The sequence below is a fragment of the Lygodium microphyllum genome, chromosome 10, assembly GCF_053477565.2.
Source record: "Lygodium microphyllum isolate KBCC chromosome 10, Lygodium_microphyllum_v1.1.10, whole genome shotgun sequence".
Classification (NCBI taxonomy): domain Eukaryota; kingdom Viridiplantae; phylum Streptophyta; class Polypodiopsida; order Schizaeales; family Lygodiaceae; genus Lygodium; species Lygodium microphyllum.
In genome coordinates, this window is record NC_141144.1 from 112,961,663 (window position 1) to 112,979,855 (window position 18,193).

The window sequence follows — 18,193 nt, forward strand, 5'->3', positions numbered from 1 at the left end:
GAACGTTCTGTCCTTTGCTCACCCATCTAAATCCCAAGTGAACGCTCCACTCCGTGCTAGAGTTCGGGTGTGTGAGGAAACCAACCGACTTTCGCCAGTTGATTTCTGCTCCCGCTGCAAAACAGAACACCTCAAGAGCCAGCCTCACTCTCTCTAGCATCAACTCATTGTCCTCAATGTAGAGTGCTGTATCATCTGCATACTCTGAGTCTAGCAACTTAGTCTCCTTCCTCACGAGAAGTCGGAGGCTGCATAATCCGCTCACTAGAGACTTGAGGAAATGGGATATCACCTCTGCAAAGAGTAGGAACAGCTATCGGGCTAGGGAAGGGTAGCCGTGTTGGACCGATCTCTTCAGCCGAAACTCCTCCCCTTGCCTACCACCTATGAGAACCCTGTTGGTGGCCGATCTATAAAGTGCGGAGACTTTGTGAATCCAAGCTTGGGGGAAACCCAACCTCACCATGGTGTCCTCTAGGAAATCCTAGTCTACCTTGTCATAAGCTTTCTCGAAATCCAAGAGTAGTATGGCTAGTCTCTGCCCACTGTGCTAAGCCCACTCTATCGCCTCAAAGAAGGTGAATACATTGTCGAGGATGCTCCTATCCTGGACAAAGCTTGTCTGTGTGTCATGGATAATGTTTGGAAGTACGGGGCATAGTCGCCTACCAATCATCTTTGCCAGTGCCTTATAGGCCACTGACAATAAGGTGATCGGTCTCCATTGGGAAAGCTCCAACCTGTCTCCCCTTTGGGGAGAAGACTGATAAGGCCTACCGAGAGACTCCTTGGCATCTGTCCTGAAGTGAAAATCTCCTGGAATGCCATCAGTAGGGGGTTCTTTACGACCTCCCAGTAGGTAGTGAAGAAAGCCTTTGAGAGGCCATCCTCTCCCTAGCATTTCTGCATGTCCTGTGTACGGAAGACCTCCTCAAGTTCCTTCTCTGTGAAGGGGCCTAGGAGGGAGCGTCCCATCTCCTTTGTGACAAGGGACGGGATGTGATTCTAGACCTGTTATCTACATCGCTGTCCTTTGGCTGAGGCCGTCTCTTGCTAGAACAGGCGCCTGTAGTAGTCGGTGGCAATCTCCATCCCCTCGTCTGGGCTAGAATGAGCCTCCGATATTGATCTCGAAGGCTGCGTATTTGCTCTCCTGAGGTACGAGGTTGGTGCACCTGGAAAAACTCCCTGCACATCGTGTCCCCTTTCCACGCCCAGAAAGCTGCTGAGGTGCAGACAGAGAACTCCGAGCACCTGCCCTCAAGGCTAGCAATGGCAGCTCGCGTGCGCACCTCCTGTGCCTGGAGGGTGGGATCCCCTGGTGCCTCTTGTAAGAATCTCTGCGTGGTTGCAAGCTCTCGCCGAAGTGCTTTCTCCTTCTCCCAGCTCTGCTACCTGGCCTGTATGGTTGCCCCTTGGCAGATACTGCTCGACTTAGCTAGGACCTCTGCAACCTCCTCTGCGATCTGGTCCCTCTTGCCCCACTCCTTGGTCCAAATCTGCTCAATCTGTATCGTCACCTTCTCCCTCCTATAGATCGAGTCCAGGATTCGACAGGATCGTGCGTCAAGGGCAGATGCTGGAGGATCAAGTGTCAGGAGAACTGATCAGATAGCATGGTGCCCATCAATTGCCCAATGTGGCCTCCGTGAGAGTATCCCCACTCTTCCACATAAAACCTGTCCAACCGCTCCAGCAAGACACTACCTAGCCGCCTGTATCCCCAAGAGAAATCTAGCGACCTCTCCCTTTTGTAGAAGGCAGGATCTCTCCAGGCATCGCGTGCTCCTACTGTCAGTAGGAAGACCTCCCATGTCTCCTGCTCCTCCTCAGTCATGCCCTGGTAGTTTCTGCCTCTACCCTGTTGCTCCTCTAAAGCCTCCAGGTTATTGAAGTCTCCTCCAACGATCCAAGAGTCCACCTCTGGGAGTCCATCCGCAATCTCCGCCCAGAACCTGTTGTGTGCCCTAACCTCAGTAGGGGCATAGATATTGAGGACTCCAAGGCATGAGTCCCCAATATCCAATGTGATCCATAGAACCCTCCCTACCACTATCGTCTCGTGGTCTGGTACACAGGCGGTGAGACTTGGGCCTATAGAGATGCATACGCCTCCGCTCCTACCGTAGGCACTGATGGCGTGCTCCCAGTAAGTGTGCGAGCTGCGCGGGAGTACCTTTTCTACCCTCTGAGCCTGGGTGGGCGTGAGCTTGTGCTCCTGTAGAAGTAAGGTGTCGATTTGTCCGGCAAGGGCAGGTTGCAACTCTTGTCGAACAATCAACTTCCTGGAACCACGTGCCCCACTATAGTGGAGGCTATTCACATTCTAGGATGTAAGGTGTAAACTCATGGGAAAACTTGTGACTGGCCGAACAAGCACGTGTTCAGCGTGGAAGCTGCAAACGAAGAAGAGGAGCTATGAGACATGTGGATACACTTTGTTGCCGACTTGGATGGTGAACTCCATTTCCCCATGGTAGCCCTCGGTCAGACCATGGGGGTGATGGATGCGCCTGGTGGTACCACTAGGGCATCAATCAACCAAGCTGAGAGGCGAGACTCCGTACACTGGTAGAAATGGGCTGCCTGTGCCAGGGGCCACTCAATCACATCTATTGGCGCTCTCCACTGCGGGGGGACCTCGAAAGATAATGCTCAGATGAGGGACCTCTGCCCCTGCCCACCGGTTGATGTCCATCATACAGCTCGGCCACTGTTGGGAGAAAAGTGTCAGTCCACCTTCTCCCATTCATTGGGAAATGTGGTCTGCCACTTGGCTCTTCACCTCCTCCTCTACTTGAGTCGTCGTCCAGCCTTCTGTGTGAGAGGTCTGACAGAAGGTGTAGTTTGGTCCGTCCGGTGGTGCTAGTAGATGGACCTTGCCGCTCCTAGCCTTGCGTACCACGAAGATTCCCACCTCTAGGGGTGGTGGGAAAACTCTGCGCTCCGCAACTCTCAAGTAAGACCACGGTCCACTGTGAAAAAACTCCTGTGATAGCAGCTGTGCCCGTCTCGGGTAAGTGTGGCATGCGACATGGACAGATGAATTGGTGGTTGTGTGAGGGAGGGAGGAGGGGCTAAATAGCCAATGGGTGAAGGATGTTGGTGTCTGGGGCTCCTTATCTCCTGTGGGAGGAGCGGGGATGGGTGAGGAGGGGTCACCTGTACTGGGTGGGAATCAAGCGGGGGGCAGGGCGGCGAGGGTGATGGTGGGGGGGTGAGGATCGAGCGACGGTAGGGGGGTCGGAGGCACCCGACGGGCGTGGAGGGAGGAGCCAATGTCTCTCGGGGGGGGGGGGGGAGGGGGTGGGGGCTGTGGGCCCTCGGGTGAGGTGGCTTGAGATGCCTTTGTGGGGGGGGTGGATGTGAAGATCTGTGGACCTGTTGGGCAGGTCGAGGAGGGGGGTCACGTGGTGCTCTGCGGGGGGGGGGGGGGGGGGGATGCTCACTCTCCAGCACACTGCCGTGGCTGTGTTCGAGGAGCTCCCTGCAGCCCCCCCTATCGTCTCCCTCTTTGTCGTCTTTGTACTTGTGTGAAACCGTCCGCATCCACCTGTGGACCTGTCGGCGGAGCCGCCCTAGCACCGAAGCGCGTGCACTCTGTTGCCTGGTGCCCAAAGTCATGGCAACGCAGGCATTGCCCTGGCTGCCCAGTCACAATGACCTGTTGCCTAAAGGAGTGTCCGCCTACCTCAATCTCTAGGAATTGTGGGATATTCTTGACCTCTTTCATTGCCGCCGTACCTTTGGGACTCCTGCGGCTGTCACTGCGTCCGCGAAAGACGCAGGAAGGACAGTGCCGAAGAGCCGTCCAAAGTCTTCCACCAACTGGCGATACTTTATCGCCAGGCCAGGAAAGAGAAGGGTGACTGGGTGCCGAAGAAACCTATTGTGGAGTGTAAATGGCTCCACAGTGAAGCCACTATACCAAGGGACCACGTATATGACCCCCTTCGTGGACGCATAGGGTGAGCTGGCAAGTAACTCACGAGATGTGCCTGTCGAGTTGAGCCGAACCATGAAGATCCATTGGCCCATTAGAACTGCCTCCACGATCTGCGCTATGCCGATGCGTAGCGTGAAGTGAAGCCAGTCTTGAAGCTAGGCACTAGCTGGGGAATGTCCTACTACTTGACCATAAATCAATGTTTTCTTTAGCTCTAGCTTTTTAGCCCGGACGGCTAAGAGTTGCTCCTTAGAGAGGACGATGCGCAAGGTGTTTGACTGGGGGGCACTCGTTGACTGTGCCGGCGTCTGACCTGAGGTTTCCATTGCATGTCCTGCAGGGGGAGGGGGCACCGCGGGGAAAATGGCAGCGCCGCGGGGGAGGGAGATAGTGTCCTAGGACGACAGGCAGGGGAAGGGGGCGTAATGGTAGTGGGTAGACAGGGCGGGCGTGAGCAGTTGGAGCTGGGGGGCGGATCAGTTAGGGGCGGGCGCGAGCAGTTGGAGCGGGGGGGGGGGGACAGTCGGCGCGGGGGCGAGCAGTCGGGGGTGGGCATGGGCGGGTGTGAGCAGTCGGGGCAGGGAATTAGTGTGGGGGGTGAGGAGACGGGCGGGCGCGATCAGTTGGGGGCAGTGTGAGCAGTCGGGGCGGGGGGCAGCAGTACGACGTGACGGGACGGGACGGAGCTTCTTTGTTAACTTTCGTATTTAGGAAATTTATCTTATGACATCTATGTCCGCATTGATGTATTCATTTCGAAATGATTCATTGATCGAAGGCTCTTGTAAAATGTTAAAGGTGTTGAACTAGAGTTTATTTCTTGTAGCTCCATGGCTGAACTGACTTGTCATTTTGAAACATGGTCATTAGAGAAGCTTGTAAGATGCTAATATTTAAGGAGCAGCCATCTAGGTGAAGTTTGGCTTCAGGTTGGGGGTGTGCAAGGATCATAATGGGTGCCGCATTGATGAAAATTTGTTTGGATTGAGGGAGATTGATTATTCTTTCAACCAACAAGTTGATATGAAAACACAAACCTTCTATAAGGTTGGTAATTTCCATTGATACCGACAAAGAGTTTATTCTACCTCCTTCAAAACTGCAATTCCCCTATTTTTAGATTGATCCCATATTTTTTAAAATATTGATTGGATGTACACTTCCATCTAATCTTCTCAATTTCTTCATCTATATTGCTTATTAGGCTTTGAAAAGACCTCACATCAGATGTCCTTCAATTGATTTTTGTATTGGTACCATTCCCATTTGGGCAGCTTGAGTGTTAACCTTTTTGTTGTCGCCAAACTTGAGTTACCCAAATGAGAGAGGAGAGACTCCAAATAGCCAAGATTAACTTTCTAATGAGTAACTAGTTGCTCCAAAATTAAATCTCAAATTTAATTAAGGACTGATTAATGTTTGGGTCCTTAATCATGAGTGAGACTTTTTGAACCAAACTTAAGCTCAAGGCCTACTTTACAACTTAAGCGAGTTGTATACAGGGTGAAATTTCAATGCAACTCAAATCTAAGGTGCAAACTTTGATAGAAGTTTCACATTGCACCTTGTTCCTTTGTCTTGCTCTTGTACCGCATAGCATGTGCAATTGTCCACTGCATGCCTGGTGCCAAATCCTTCATTGTGGTGCAATGCTTACCATGCCAAGAGCTAGGATTACTAGAATTAAAACTTATTTTAGTAAAAAAAACTTTGGTGAAGTTTAATTTAATCATTAAGGTCATTTCTCATTTCGATGACAACCTTTATTAGCATTCTACATACCTTGGGTTAGAGAGCTTCCTAGCTCAAGAGATTTCCATTCTACGTTTGGTGCATTTAATGCAATTGACTTGCTTTTTTATGCATTTAATGCAGCTGAACTGACTATATTTATTTTGCCTATTATTGGCTGATCCTCTTGTCCACTCATTCGTTTAGTGATATGAGCACACTCTACTTCTTGCTAGAAAGAGGGAGAGTGTAGCACTTTATTGGTTGCCCACACCTTGTGCCTGTGTACACACTCTTGAGCTGGTATATGGGTTCTATTTTCTGAGTCTATCTTCTTTGAGTTCATTGTGTTCTTGCTTTTCTTATTTGTTCTTTGTGTTTACAGTAGTTCTATAAGCTCCATCTCTTTGCTTCCTATTCTTACATGGTATTAGAGCTCAAGTCTCTTGGTTTTGGTGCTGGTTGGTGTTTGTGACTGCTGTTTCAGGTTTAATTGCACTCCTTGATTGCCTTGAAGGTTTGCATTTTGTTGCTGTCATGATCTGGCTGGTTTGGGTGTCATTTGCGGCAGTTGGATATGGTAGTTTTGAGCTGAATAATAACGATGCAAAGGTATACTCAACTCTTATTTGATGCTTCTCAAAGGGAGTCTTACTGGTGGTTACCTCGTGCAAGACCTCTCTAGAGGTGTCCAACTTATGTATGAGGCTTCATTGACCATGAGGGCCGCTACTCTCTATGGCTAGTTCTAGACTATTCAGTTTGAGATGATTGATATGATTTAGTCAGTTCTTCTCAAGGTGACATAAATCCAGGATCAGCTTTGCAACATGTAGTCCACTCTTCCTAAAGCTCATCTTGTGGTGATTGTATCTACAAGTTACCTATATTGTTTGATGTTGTTGACAATGCCTTACGAGCTCAGACATTGACAACACTTGTCAGTTTTGACCATATGACCTCAATGTTGCTCGAGCATGAGGCTTGGCTTTGCATTTATAGGGGAGGTATTGTCTACTGCATACAAGAAGTGAGAGAAATGAAATAATTGTAGTAAAGGGGTTAGAGGTAGAGGTTAAGTCTACGGATAATGTGGAGGGAGACTCATCCTAAGAGCTTGTGAGGAAACATAGCAGCTATAGAAGGAGAAGAAATGCCTCAAGTGTAAGTAGAAAGGTCAGAAATGGTGGAGGTGCTAGGGCAAGAGTTTGATGGACAGGTCAATTTAAGGAAGTGTCAATGACTCGGCATCTAGTTCTAGTAGCAATCTAAACAATCATGCCCAAAGTTCTAAATCGAGTTTGAACTTCAAGATCGATGGTTTTGGCCTCATTATGGTTTGGGTAGAATTGGATAGTTTTAGAGCTTCGGTCTAATAGTTTTCTTCTTTGTACAAGCACCCATAGGTGGTGGGAAGGTAATAGCATGTAGATGACATGGGTCTAGGTGTTGGAATATAATTCTTGTTTGATAGAGATTGCCATTGAGATGGATTTTGTGAATGGATATCAGATAGCTCATATGGATTATGATGTCTATCAGCCTTCAGGGCATATATATGGGGTTTGCATCTTTTGGAGGAATGCAAGTTGTTGATGGCTCTTCAAAGGGCGTGCCTATGCTAATGATGTGGCTGATCAGGATTTGAGTGCAGCAGCCAGACCTTGGATCCTCTAGTCCACCTTCATAGGTATCTATTTTGTGCAAACCCCCATTCAAATTTAGAGTTGGTTAGCCAGCTAGGCAGTTCCAGATTGAGAGGCTTCTTTGTAATATCGGGCTGATGATGTGACACGGATAGAGTTCCCAGGTTCTAGAGTTGTTTGGATGAGTGCTAGCATAGGAGCTGCTTACTCAGTTAATATTGTCATGGTAATTTTATGTAAAGAAAAATAAATGTAGGTAGCTTTTTCTTATATTGGTTTTGCCAGTGGTACTGACCAGACAGTTAATATGCTTTATTGAATATTAGTTGAGTAGAGGTGCTGTTCTCAGGATGAGCTGGCTGATAAATGGGATGTATAAGAATCTTAGAATCTTAGACTGGACCTGGGTGGATGTTTTTGTCTAGATTTATGATTAAACCCAACTATCAGGCAGTTGTGCTATCAGTTTATCTAATTTAATGTGTATGATAGATAACAGGTGGTCTTTCAATGCATTTTTTGAAATCTCAGGTTGATTTTGCAACTGGACAGCCCCTAGATTGTTTGATCAGGCGAGACTTCACAAGCTTAGATGGCAGGCAATGCTTCCTTCTGTGCCCTCTCGACACGTAGGTCTCTTCCTTGCCTTAGCAACCTGCTAATAGCTATGTTTATGGCATAGTAGTGCTTTGTTAATGTTATCCAATTACGCAAACGGCTGAAAATGTTTCAGGCCTGTGCAAATTATGAGAATTCGGGGAGATGAAGTTTTGGTGGAGGTTTGACTTCCTATACACTTCTTCACGTACTTGTGCAGGATGTGTGTTTGGGTTCTTTTGTGTCAGTAGCAGCTTTGCAGCCATAAAAAGCAGCAAATTAGCTCATGTGTGCATGTCTATGTGCATGAATGCATGTTTGTACATCCATAGCCAGATTGTTGGAATTTCTTGTTACAAGAAGGATATGGTTTGAAGTTCTGTAATATGTAGCTTTCTTAAAAATTTGTGCAGGTTAGCGATAACGAGCTTGAAGACATTTTGCCCACAGCTTCATATGAACTTGCAAAACGACGATTGCATTTAGTTTTTAGCGGGTACATTGTTCATTTCAAGTGTGTGAATTATGATAGAGCAGATATTGCTACAGGACTGAATATTCATGCAGAACTAGAAGTTTTGTTGAATAGAGCAGATATTACTAGAGGACTGAAAATTCATGCAGAACCTAGAAATTTTTATTGAATGCATTGGTTTCTTTCCCATCGTTTCACGGTATGAGCATTTTCAAGATGTTTGTGACATATCTAGCCACTTAGGCCAAATAATCTTTCAGTCTTCTCGAAAATATATTCTCATGGTTTAAAGGCCACATGATTTATAGTATATTGTCCTCCATGTGCAAAGCATCCTCTCCAAGGGTGTTGTTAAATTACAAATTGGAATACTTGTACTGATAATGACATTCCACTTGACATGCTAACATGATGATGTAATAAAGAAGGAAAGTGATCCACTCACTACATAATAAGTCTGAGTACCCTAGATAAGAACTTTTGAAAGAAATTGCTGTGAAGGTATGCTAGGGTTTGCACAGAGAACATGGAATGCACGAACATTGTAAAACACAATAAGTTAGAAAGTAACTCAATAAATGCAAAATGCAAACACACAAACACAAACAAAGAAGAAAGAGAACTTTGAAGTGAATGAATCAATGCTGTAAGTGATTATGAGAATGTACAAAATGCTCAAGGGCAAAGCTGTCCAATATTCGGTGGCTCTTGTGGGAGTAGGCTGAGGGGGGTGTCGATCTGTGTTGTCCACTGGAGATGGATCCCGAGTGCAGTAACCACTAGTCAGAGCAGAGACTGATGAAGAAAAGTGTTGAAAACATGAAAGTGACCTATTGTAGATGCAAATGCAAAGCAGGTCGATGCTGGAAATGGAAGGGCAGTAGGCTAGAAATTGGAACACAGTAGTCTCTAGGGCTAGAACTCATAAACACATGAATGTAACTACTTGAAGATAATGGCAGTTGATCACCAGCAGCACTAGGAGGTTGGCTGACAGCTGTAGACTATGTAGTAGCAATTGTTGGGGATGGGCAGCTAGTGGAAGAGGCTCGATGGTTGAAATATGCAAGTCAATGATGGGTTGAATGTTGGGGAGTGTGTCTATTTATAGATGTAGAAGGATCCTTCCAAATTAGGATTTTGCTTATGGAACACAGAAACTCTACAGGAGTGCATACTGTTTAATGAAACTTTTGGTAATTTACATATTTTGGGGCTGGTTTAAAGAGCTAATCAGTTTATAATGCATTTTTAGCTCAACAGCCCCTCTTAGCCCAAAACTGGAACTAAGAAGGGACTAGAAGAATAGCTCAAGCCCAATTTTACTCCAAGGTGTCCCACACCAAAGCAGCCAACGCATGGGACAAAGAGTGTAACCAGCCTTCCTTCCTTGGATGGGTGGTAAATCCCTGATTACAACTTAATTACAGCAACAAACAATTAGTGCGAATCTGAAAATACAAATTTACCTACTGATCTTGGACAATGCACACCTGATTGGCCCTAAAATTGGCGCCCCTTTTGGTATTTCTTTAGCTTTATTGAAGAAGAAGTTGATTTACAATGGGATTCTCCCAATCCCTTTCGGTATTCCAACTCCCCTTGCTATCATGAATCACCAACAAGTCTTTAATCCGATTTGCTCCTTGATTCGGGCAATCAATTTACCCGCTTTGATGGAGATGGAAAATGCCCCAAATTCAATTATTTGCTGATCTCTCCACTTGAACAGGCTAAAAACAGCTTCAGCCATGTTGAATCCAAGTCTTGGAGCTTCCAAATTTTGGCACGCTTTTCGAGGCAGCTGCTAAACCCTAATTTTTGTTTGTAGATTAGGGTTTACAGCATAGAAATCTGAAATTTCTCAGCCTCCAGGGGTCCAAATGCCGAGATCTTCGGAGGAAGGCTGAGAAATGGCTGGGAGATGAGAGGGAAAGCTGTAGAGAGAGAAAATTCAAAGTTTTGTCGCGAAGAATGATTGAAAATGAGTCAAATGCAACTGCTACCGTGCCACAACAGCTCGTAGATGCAAAGAACTAAAGAAAATCAATCATTTACTACTGCTTCCTTGTCTCAAACAGCCTGTAGATGCTGTCTCCTACTGTTGATTGGTCTTCTCCTGCCCTTGGCAGCCTCAGTAGGTTATCCAATGGCTGCAAATCAGACCAGTAGCCTTTTCTCCCTCTCTCTTGCAGCTTGAATTTATAAAAATGCCTCTCTCTCCAGCCTTTAAAGACGTTTTTGAGTCTTGCATGGGTATTTTTGACGTGGTAACCTTCCCAAATGATTTTTTCACCATTTTTTATAATTAAATATTAATTTTCAGCCTTTAAATACTGAAAATTAATTTAATAATTATTTCGTTGCCTTGAAAAATAATCTGATTGGCCAATAATTAAATTGGCAAGCCAACTTCCATTCCTGAGTGTCTCTACGCCATCTTTGACCATTAGATTGGCGTTAGGTACCATTAAATGCCACTTCTCTAGTGTCACCAACTGACACTTATGGCCAAATGGATGACCTAGGCCAACAACTGGCACCAAATACCACCAAGTACCTGTGCGGCATAACTTATAGCAACTTTTGCCTTTGACATCCCGTGATTTCTTTGGGTCCCGGGCTCGTAAGTTTACTTTAACCCCAATTGCATCTCATATGTGCAACATTTACTTAATCATGCAATTAAAAATTAATCCACATGTTAAGTGAGGTTTTAAAAATACATGTCCTGATGACAGCCCTCCCCCTTGAAATCCTTACAATCGTCCTCGATTGCACTGCCAAATGCATCAAAAGCAAAGTACTACATTGGAATTTCCATAGGGCATCATAGTTAACACAACATTGCGCACTGCTGTTCAACCATTCCTATACCCAACATATGCTGAAAATTACCAGCCAACATAACATACCATAAGACTCACAAAGAATCTCAAAAACATTGCCAGATTATCATGTGACATGTCCATTTCTCATGAGCTCAACTCATTTGGCAAAACCAAATCATAGTATAGCGAAAACCAAGCATAAACCATGGCTAAAATATCAATGGCATCATAACATATGCTGTTGTCCATGGAACTAGATGTAAACCATTGAAAACTAAGCATAATCTGATCATAAACTGATTACCTGTTGATTTGAGAACTGATCACAAATTGCTGTAAATGTGACTCCAAACTGGTCACAAACTCATTGCAAAAATTGCCCAGCAACTAATGCAAAAACTAATGCACAACTAATCCAAAAAGCGACCATAAACGGTTCTCAAGTTAATCAAAACTGGGCTAAAAATGATCGAAATTTTTGTCTCAAAATTGAGGCAAAATTCATGCTAAATTGATTATAAGTTGATGCAAAAGTATAGTTTCAGTGCCTGGTTGAAACTCATACTCATCTGCATAGATCTCACAGTCCAGTATCAATTTGGGTCTCCATGGTGACTTACGAGTGGTTCTTGTATAACAAAAAAAGCCGTATAGATAAAATTAGACTCGAAAAAAATGGATTGTACGCACCTATCACCACTGGGCTTGATTTTGAAGAGTTTGGATTTTTGGCTATGTCCTAAGTGGATAGTCTTTCCTTAATTGAGAGGTAATAAGTCTTATCAATAGAGTGCTCCAACAGAGATGTACCTTGTGAAGGAGTATGAGACGAAGAAGAGTTGGGCCTTGGTGAGTGATTCCTACAACAAAGTTTAGTAGGAGTGTTGTCCTCCAAATCAAGACCATAATGCCTCCTCAGGCCTCCATTGAAGAAGGACGTGACATTTTATTGCTTTGCTTAGCATTTGATTAAGAGTTAATCAAATGTGCTAATGTGACTTGCACATGTGAGGTGCAAGTTAATTATTTCATAGTGTGGGACCTAGGACCTCGAGATATCAGTTGGTGCTAAAGGCAAAAGTTGCAATAAGTTAGGCTTGATAGATACTAGGTGGTACCTAGTGTTAGATTTTGGCCTAGATCAACTTATTGGCCAGTAATGTCAGTGGTGACATTAGAGACTAGACATTAATTAATTAATTAATTCCATTCTAAGGACTAATAACTGCTCAAGGATACTTGAAAGACAAGTTGGCCTGGCCAATTTAATTATTGATTGGTGAATTTTTTTTTTTGGATACTATAATAATTATTAAATTAATTTTAACAATATTAATTTTAAAAATTAATTTAATAATGCTGAAAAATGAGATTAGAAGGTTGTCACTTGGCAATACTTGCCCATGCAAGTGGAAAAAACGTTTTGGGGGATGACAGAAGTTTATTTCAGCCTTTGTGAGAGAGAAGAAGGCTGTTAGAGAGAAGGAGAGGCTGTTGATGTGATTTGTAGCTACCAAGGATCAGTCCTATAGTATGTGACAGCAGTTTGGAGCCCTCCAAGAGCAAGTGATAATAGCTTAAGGTCTTATAGTGTAGATGACAACATATACGAGGAGGTAGCTTTTGGTGGTCCTAAGTTGGAGGTGGCAGCTTCCATGGCTGTTTGAGCAGAGGAGCAATAGCTTTTCAATATTTCTCATGGTGAAACTCTGAAATCTCTCTCTCTCTATAGCATTCTCTCTCATCCCCCAGCCATCTCTCAAGTTATCTCAGTATTTTCCAACAGTTGGAGCCGTCAGAGAGAGAGATTTTAGTCAATCTCTACTGTAAATCCTAATTTACAGCAGAAATTAGGGTTTGAGAGCTACCTTGGGATGCATGCTCAGAATTGAGGGCCTAGGACTTGAATTCTAACAGTTGAAATTGAGGAATTTAAGGGAGATTCAAGAGGCCAATCAACCAATATTAGATTTGGGGCTGAATTTATCTTTCAAGGAGCAAGGTGAAGGCCAATCCCCAAGTCAACTAATTGGTTTGGAGGCTTAAGTTTTGAGAGCAATGGCAATTGAATCAGCGGAGGAGATTAGAGGATCTTAGTTGTACTCCTTGCATTTGCAATATAAGATAAATAATATGGCAAGGGGTGACAATTTTGGGCCAACAAGGTGTCCAATGTCCAAGATTGAAGTGGTAAAGTGCGTATTTTCAGTTTACGTGAATGTTATGCTTGTTGTAATTCGTGCTTAATCATGTTATTTACCACCCTATCCAAGGAGGAATGCTGGTTTCATGGTTTCATTGTTGGGATACGATCAATTCCCTTGACTTGGTGGGCTTGAGACACCGGATTGAAGGTCAGAAGCTTGCTCTAGTACAGAAATTGTATTCAGTTGAGCATTCAACAAGAATGTCTTCAGATAGTGAGATAGGATCAAGTAAAGATGATGCTTCTCAATCTAGAAATTCACGAAGTGTTTAGGAAAATACAATGTTTGACCTTGGACAACTTGGACAAGGCACACAGCATGGACAACAAGCTGATAATGTTGGTTACCAAAATGTGGGTCCTTCTAGGTCTCTTGAAGATGATGACCAACAAGAGGAAGAGGAATTTGATGACTTGTTTAAAGATCAGCTAAGGACAGCAATTGAAATGTTTATGCAATTGGCAAATGGTTCTCAGTTCATGTGCTTTTTGAACCCTTAAAGGAGTGCAGCAAAGGCAAGAAGAGGAAATCGACTTCAAGAGCTTCGGGATAGCATGATGCACCGAAAGAGGAGCTAATACAATAGCATGATGTTCCAAATGTAGGCAGTGAGCATAAGCAAATGATGCCAATGGGGCAATCGATTCATAAGCAAGGCCAACTTGGAAGTGCCAATCTAATGCTTTTGGGACAGCAAGGCATACATGCATTTATTGGGCAGCCATGTCACTTTGGTTGTGGCACTAGTTTCCATGCTATGGTGGTCAAGTACCGCATGTAGGGATGCATGGCACAACTCCTTATTAGATATAGCAACCAATGCGTGGTGTGCAAGGCCCAATGTATCCAAGTATGGCTAGTAATATGTATAATCCATGTATAACAATGTTGGCATGACGCTGGGGCACAAACTGGCAAGTTTGGCAATGTATATATGTAGCCCATTGTGTTCAGACTCATGGTATTAATGTGGGTTATGCAAATGCTCCGTATAGTATTGGTCTCGAGGAAAAATACAGCTAGTAATACATGCAATATATGGAAAAATGTATCTTGGTATGATTGGTAGTATGCAAATTCCCATGCACAGTCACATTGCAATGGTCCAAAGTATGCAAACAAGGATGTTTCATAATGCATCTAGTGCTCCTAGCATGTCAGGTACACATGAGGGGCTAGTCAACTGGATGCAATGTTGTACATTAGTTAAGTTGGAATTGCAGCAATGTGAAATTATAAAGCATCGCAATGCTTAAGGAGAAGAAATGCCTATAACCTAGTGGAGGTTTCAAGGCAAGTAAAGTTAGAGGTAAAGTTTGCATATGCTTCTTGGTGAAGCTTCATCATTGTTTCACCAATAGATGCAGAGTGGATGGAAGAGGATAACTTGGTAGACCATCCTTAGTTGTTGCAACTTTACTAAGATGCCTTTTAGTTAAGAGCGGACTTTGGTTTGGGTTTAGTTAGGCTTAGTAGAGTGGGGGTCCTTGAGCATTGCCGGATGCTCTCAAGGGGGAGGTAGCACTTCCACTCCATTAGTTTTGGATAACTCTTGTATGTAGTGGATCTCGGATGTATTCAGCATGTATCCAAGGTACTGTGTTGACAGTATATTTGCCATGAGGTCCCTACTCAGTGTAGTGGTCATTGTGAGATGTATGTAGATGAGTATGAATGTCACCTTGGCATTGAAACTATACTTTTACATCGGTTTATGATTAGTTTGGCATGAGTTATTGCTTCAATTTGAGAAATTTTTATGATCAATTTCAGCTCAATTTTTGATCAGTTTTAAGAATCATTCATGGGCAGTTTTGGGATCAATTTTGCATTAGTTTTTGATTAGATTTTGCAATTAGTTTGTGATCAGTTTTCAGATTTGCAAGCAATCAGTTTATGATTAGAGTATGCTCAGTTTTCAATGGTTTACAATTGGTTCCATGGACAGCAACATATTAGTAAATGCCATTGATAGTTTCAGCTATGGTTTATGTTGAGAATATGCTTTATTGTGGTTTTGAAGTCATAATAGTTGAGAAACATGAGTTATTGATGCATCCAATGGGTTTCTAGTGACAATTCTAGACTGACTTTCAGTTTCATGTTATGTATATGCTGGTAGGAAATTTTCAGCAGATTTGGGGCATATGGCATGGTTGGACAATAGTGGCCAATGTTGTGATTGTGATGTTTTATGGAAATTCTATTGTAGTATGCTTTTCTTGTGGCACAATGCAGTGTCATTGAGGATGATTGCAAAGATTTTAAGAGGGTAGTCTGTCTCAAGGACGTGAAAGTTTATTACTTTGCTTAGCATTTGATTAAAAGTTAATCAAATGTGCTGATGTCACTTGTATATGACCTCAAGATATTAGTTGGTGTCAAAGGCAAAAGTTGTAATAAGTTATGCTTGACAGGTACTCTGTGGTACTTGATGTGCAATTTTGGCCTAGACTAAATCACTATTATTAGTGGTGACATTAGAGACTAGGCATTAATTAATTAATTGATGCCAACCTAAGGGTCTATAGCTGCTCAAGGATACTTGGAAGACAAACTGGTTGAGCCATTAGAGGAAGAGATTTTAGGCAATCTCTGTTGTAAATCCTAATTTACAACAGAAATTAGCATTTGATAGCCACCTCGGGATGCATGTTGAGAATTGAGGGCCTAGGACTTGAATTCCAGCATCTAAAATTGAGGAATTTCAAGGAGATTCAATAGGCCAACTAGCCAATATTAGATTTGGGGTTGAATTTGTCTTTTAAGGAGCAAGGTGAAAGCCAATTCCCGAGCAAACCAAGGGGCGAATTGGTTTGGAGGCTTGCGATTTAGTTTTGACAGCAAGTGGCACTTGGATTAGCGGAGGAGGTCAGAGGATCTTAGTTATACGACTTCCATTTTATAAAGAAATACCGCAATGGGGGTCAGCAATAGTTGTTGGGGGCTGGACAATTAGTGTAAGAGGGATGATGATCGAAACCTATAAGACAAGGATGGGCTGAATGGTGGGCAACTTGTCTATTTAGAAATACAAAAGCATCCTCCCAAATTAGATTTTCGCTTATGGAACACAGAAACTCTCTAGGACTGCACACTGTCTCATGAAAGTTCCAGTAATTTTCATGTTTTGGGACTGTTTTAAAGAGCTAATCAGCTTCTGATGCACTTTGAGCTCAACAATTGCAGCCATCGCAATTGCCATGGAGTTATATCCTTGTGCAACTAAGGTGGTAGGTAGTGTAAAGCTTGCTGGTCCATCTTGATTCAAAAATCTTATCTAATCAATTAATGTCGCTATTTGTTCGATGCATGCACAATAGGTAACAGTTCCTTGTCATAGTGGAGTATGCCAACTTTTTTGCCTTGAGCTTCCAACTCTTATAAGCTGCAGGATGAGCACACTATTGTAAAACTACTTCTATACCATGTTTGCCAATACTACAAATCACAAAAAAGAGTAGTTGGGATGTGATAGTCTCAATATAGGGTGAATGAGAATAGATGGCATTCAAGCTTTCTTTGTAAATATTATCTATATCAATTGGAAATCTTACTTTATGATATCTATAAGAGGCAATGCCATATGTGCATAGTACTCCATGAGCCATGCACAGGACATTGTCAATTGAACTCCGATGCTTTGCTTGGACAAGGTCACTGTGAGGATAAGTGGGCTAATTAAGTACACAGAGAACGAACTCCTTGAACAACAAGTGAATGCTTAAATCTATATGACAAAGGAAATATACAATGAAGATGGAAATGGAGTAACATGTTTAATGGACCTCTATTGAGGTTATTGGGAATAAAGGGCCACCTGTTGAGCCAAAAATGCATTAGCTTGACTTAAACAGCCCAAAACATGCTTAATTAATGAAGTAAACCTTTTATTAAAAAAAAAGAAACGCGATCCTAGAGAGTTATTGTGTCCCATATGCTAAAACCCTAATTTGGGTGCCCCAAACTGTCTATAAATAGGCATGCAGCCCACCACTCTCCCTAATCTCGTTTTTGTAGATTTCAGGTCTTTTAGCTTGTTGCCCACATCCTAGATGCAGAGGACATCGCGGTCCAAGCTAGCCATTGTTGTCTACAACAGTTTGGTGCTTGTTTTCAGCCTACCACACACTGTTCGGAGCTGATTTCAGCTTGCTGATTGTTGTTGTTGGTTTTCTTGCGTTTTTAGTCTTTCTCTCTCTTGCAATTGTCACCCAGCCTAAACAAGCTGTGTTTTGCTGTTTTCTCTTTCCTTACTTGCGTTTTTAGTCTTTCTCTCTTCTGCACTGCCATTTGCATCAGATCTAGCCTTCCTTGGCTACGTTTGCTGGTGTTGGACATCCAGAGGTTGCATTTGTTAGTAGTCATGTTTGCCATGCCTCGTCATCTCCTGCTTGTGAGCCTCAGTCTAAGTCAGACGAGGACTTTAGGAGCTCTGACCTATCTATCACTTGTTTTGACGGAGGAGGTAGCTCATTCTAGAGCACTTAGTTTATTGCATTTCACTACATTTTCTCCTCTAGTCGCTATTTTATGTGCATTTCCCAAGGCAATTTCTGCATTCTTCAGCCTGCCTTACTTGTCAGACATTGTCCACCCTTTTTAGGATTTTTCTGATCATTTATGGCATTTTTACCAGCATTAAATGCTGGTTGGACCAACATTAAATGTTGATCGGACATGTTTTTGGCCTCAAATTTTAGGTTGGCCAGTTTTTGAGTTTTTTGGCTATCTATAGCCATTTCCCACTTGGCAGTCAG

At 43.5% G+C, this 18,193-nt stretch overlaps 1 protein-coding gene across 4 annotated transcripts in view; it reads left to right on the forward strand.

Annotated features, from left to right (window-relative positions):
- Positions 1–18,193, forward strand: part of LOC148030452 (BTB/POZ domain protein TNFAIP protein) — a 35,716-nt gene that overhangs the window by 2,866 nt on the left and 14,657 nt on the right. For 2 of the 4 annotated variants that reach the window (XR_015692194.1, XM_087686771.1), the window contains exons 2-4: positions 7,855–7,952; positions 8,057–8,102; positions 8,334–8,416. Coding sequence is in view for 3 of the 4 variants with exons in the window: in XM_087686771.1 (XP_087542897.1) it covers positions 7,855–7,952; positions 8,057–8,102; positions 8,334–8,416 (227 nt within the window). In the remaining variant the exon portion in view is untranslated. Of the gene's footprint in view, positions 1–7,854; positions 7,957–8,056; positions 8,103–8,333; positions 8,417–18,193 lie in introns of all 4 variants that reach the window. The other 2 variants (XM_087686774.1, XM_087686773.1) reach the window with 2 other exon arrangements.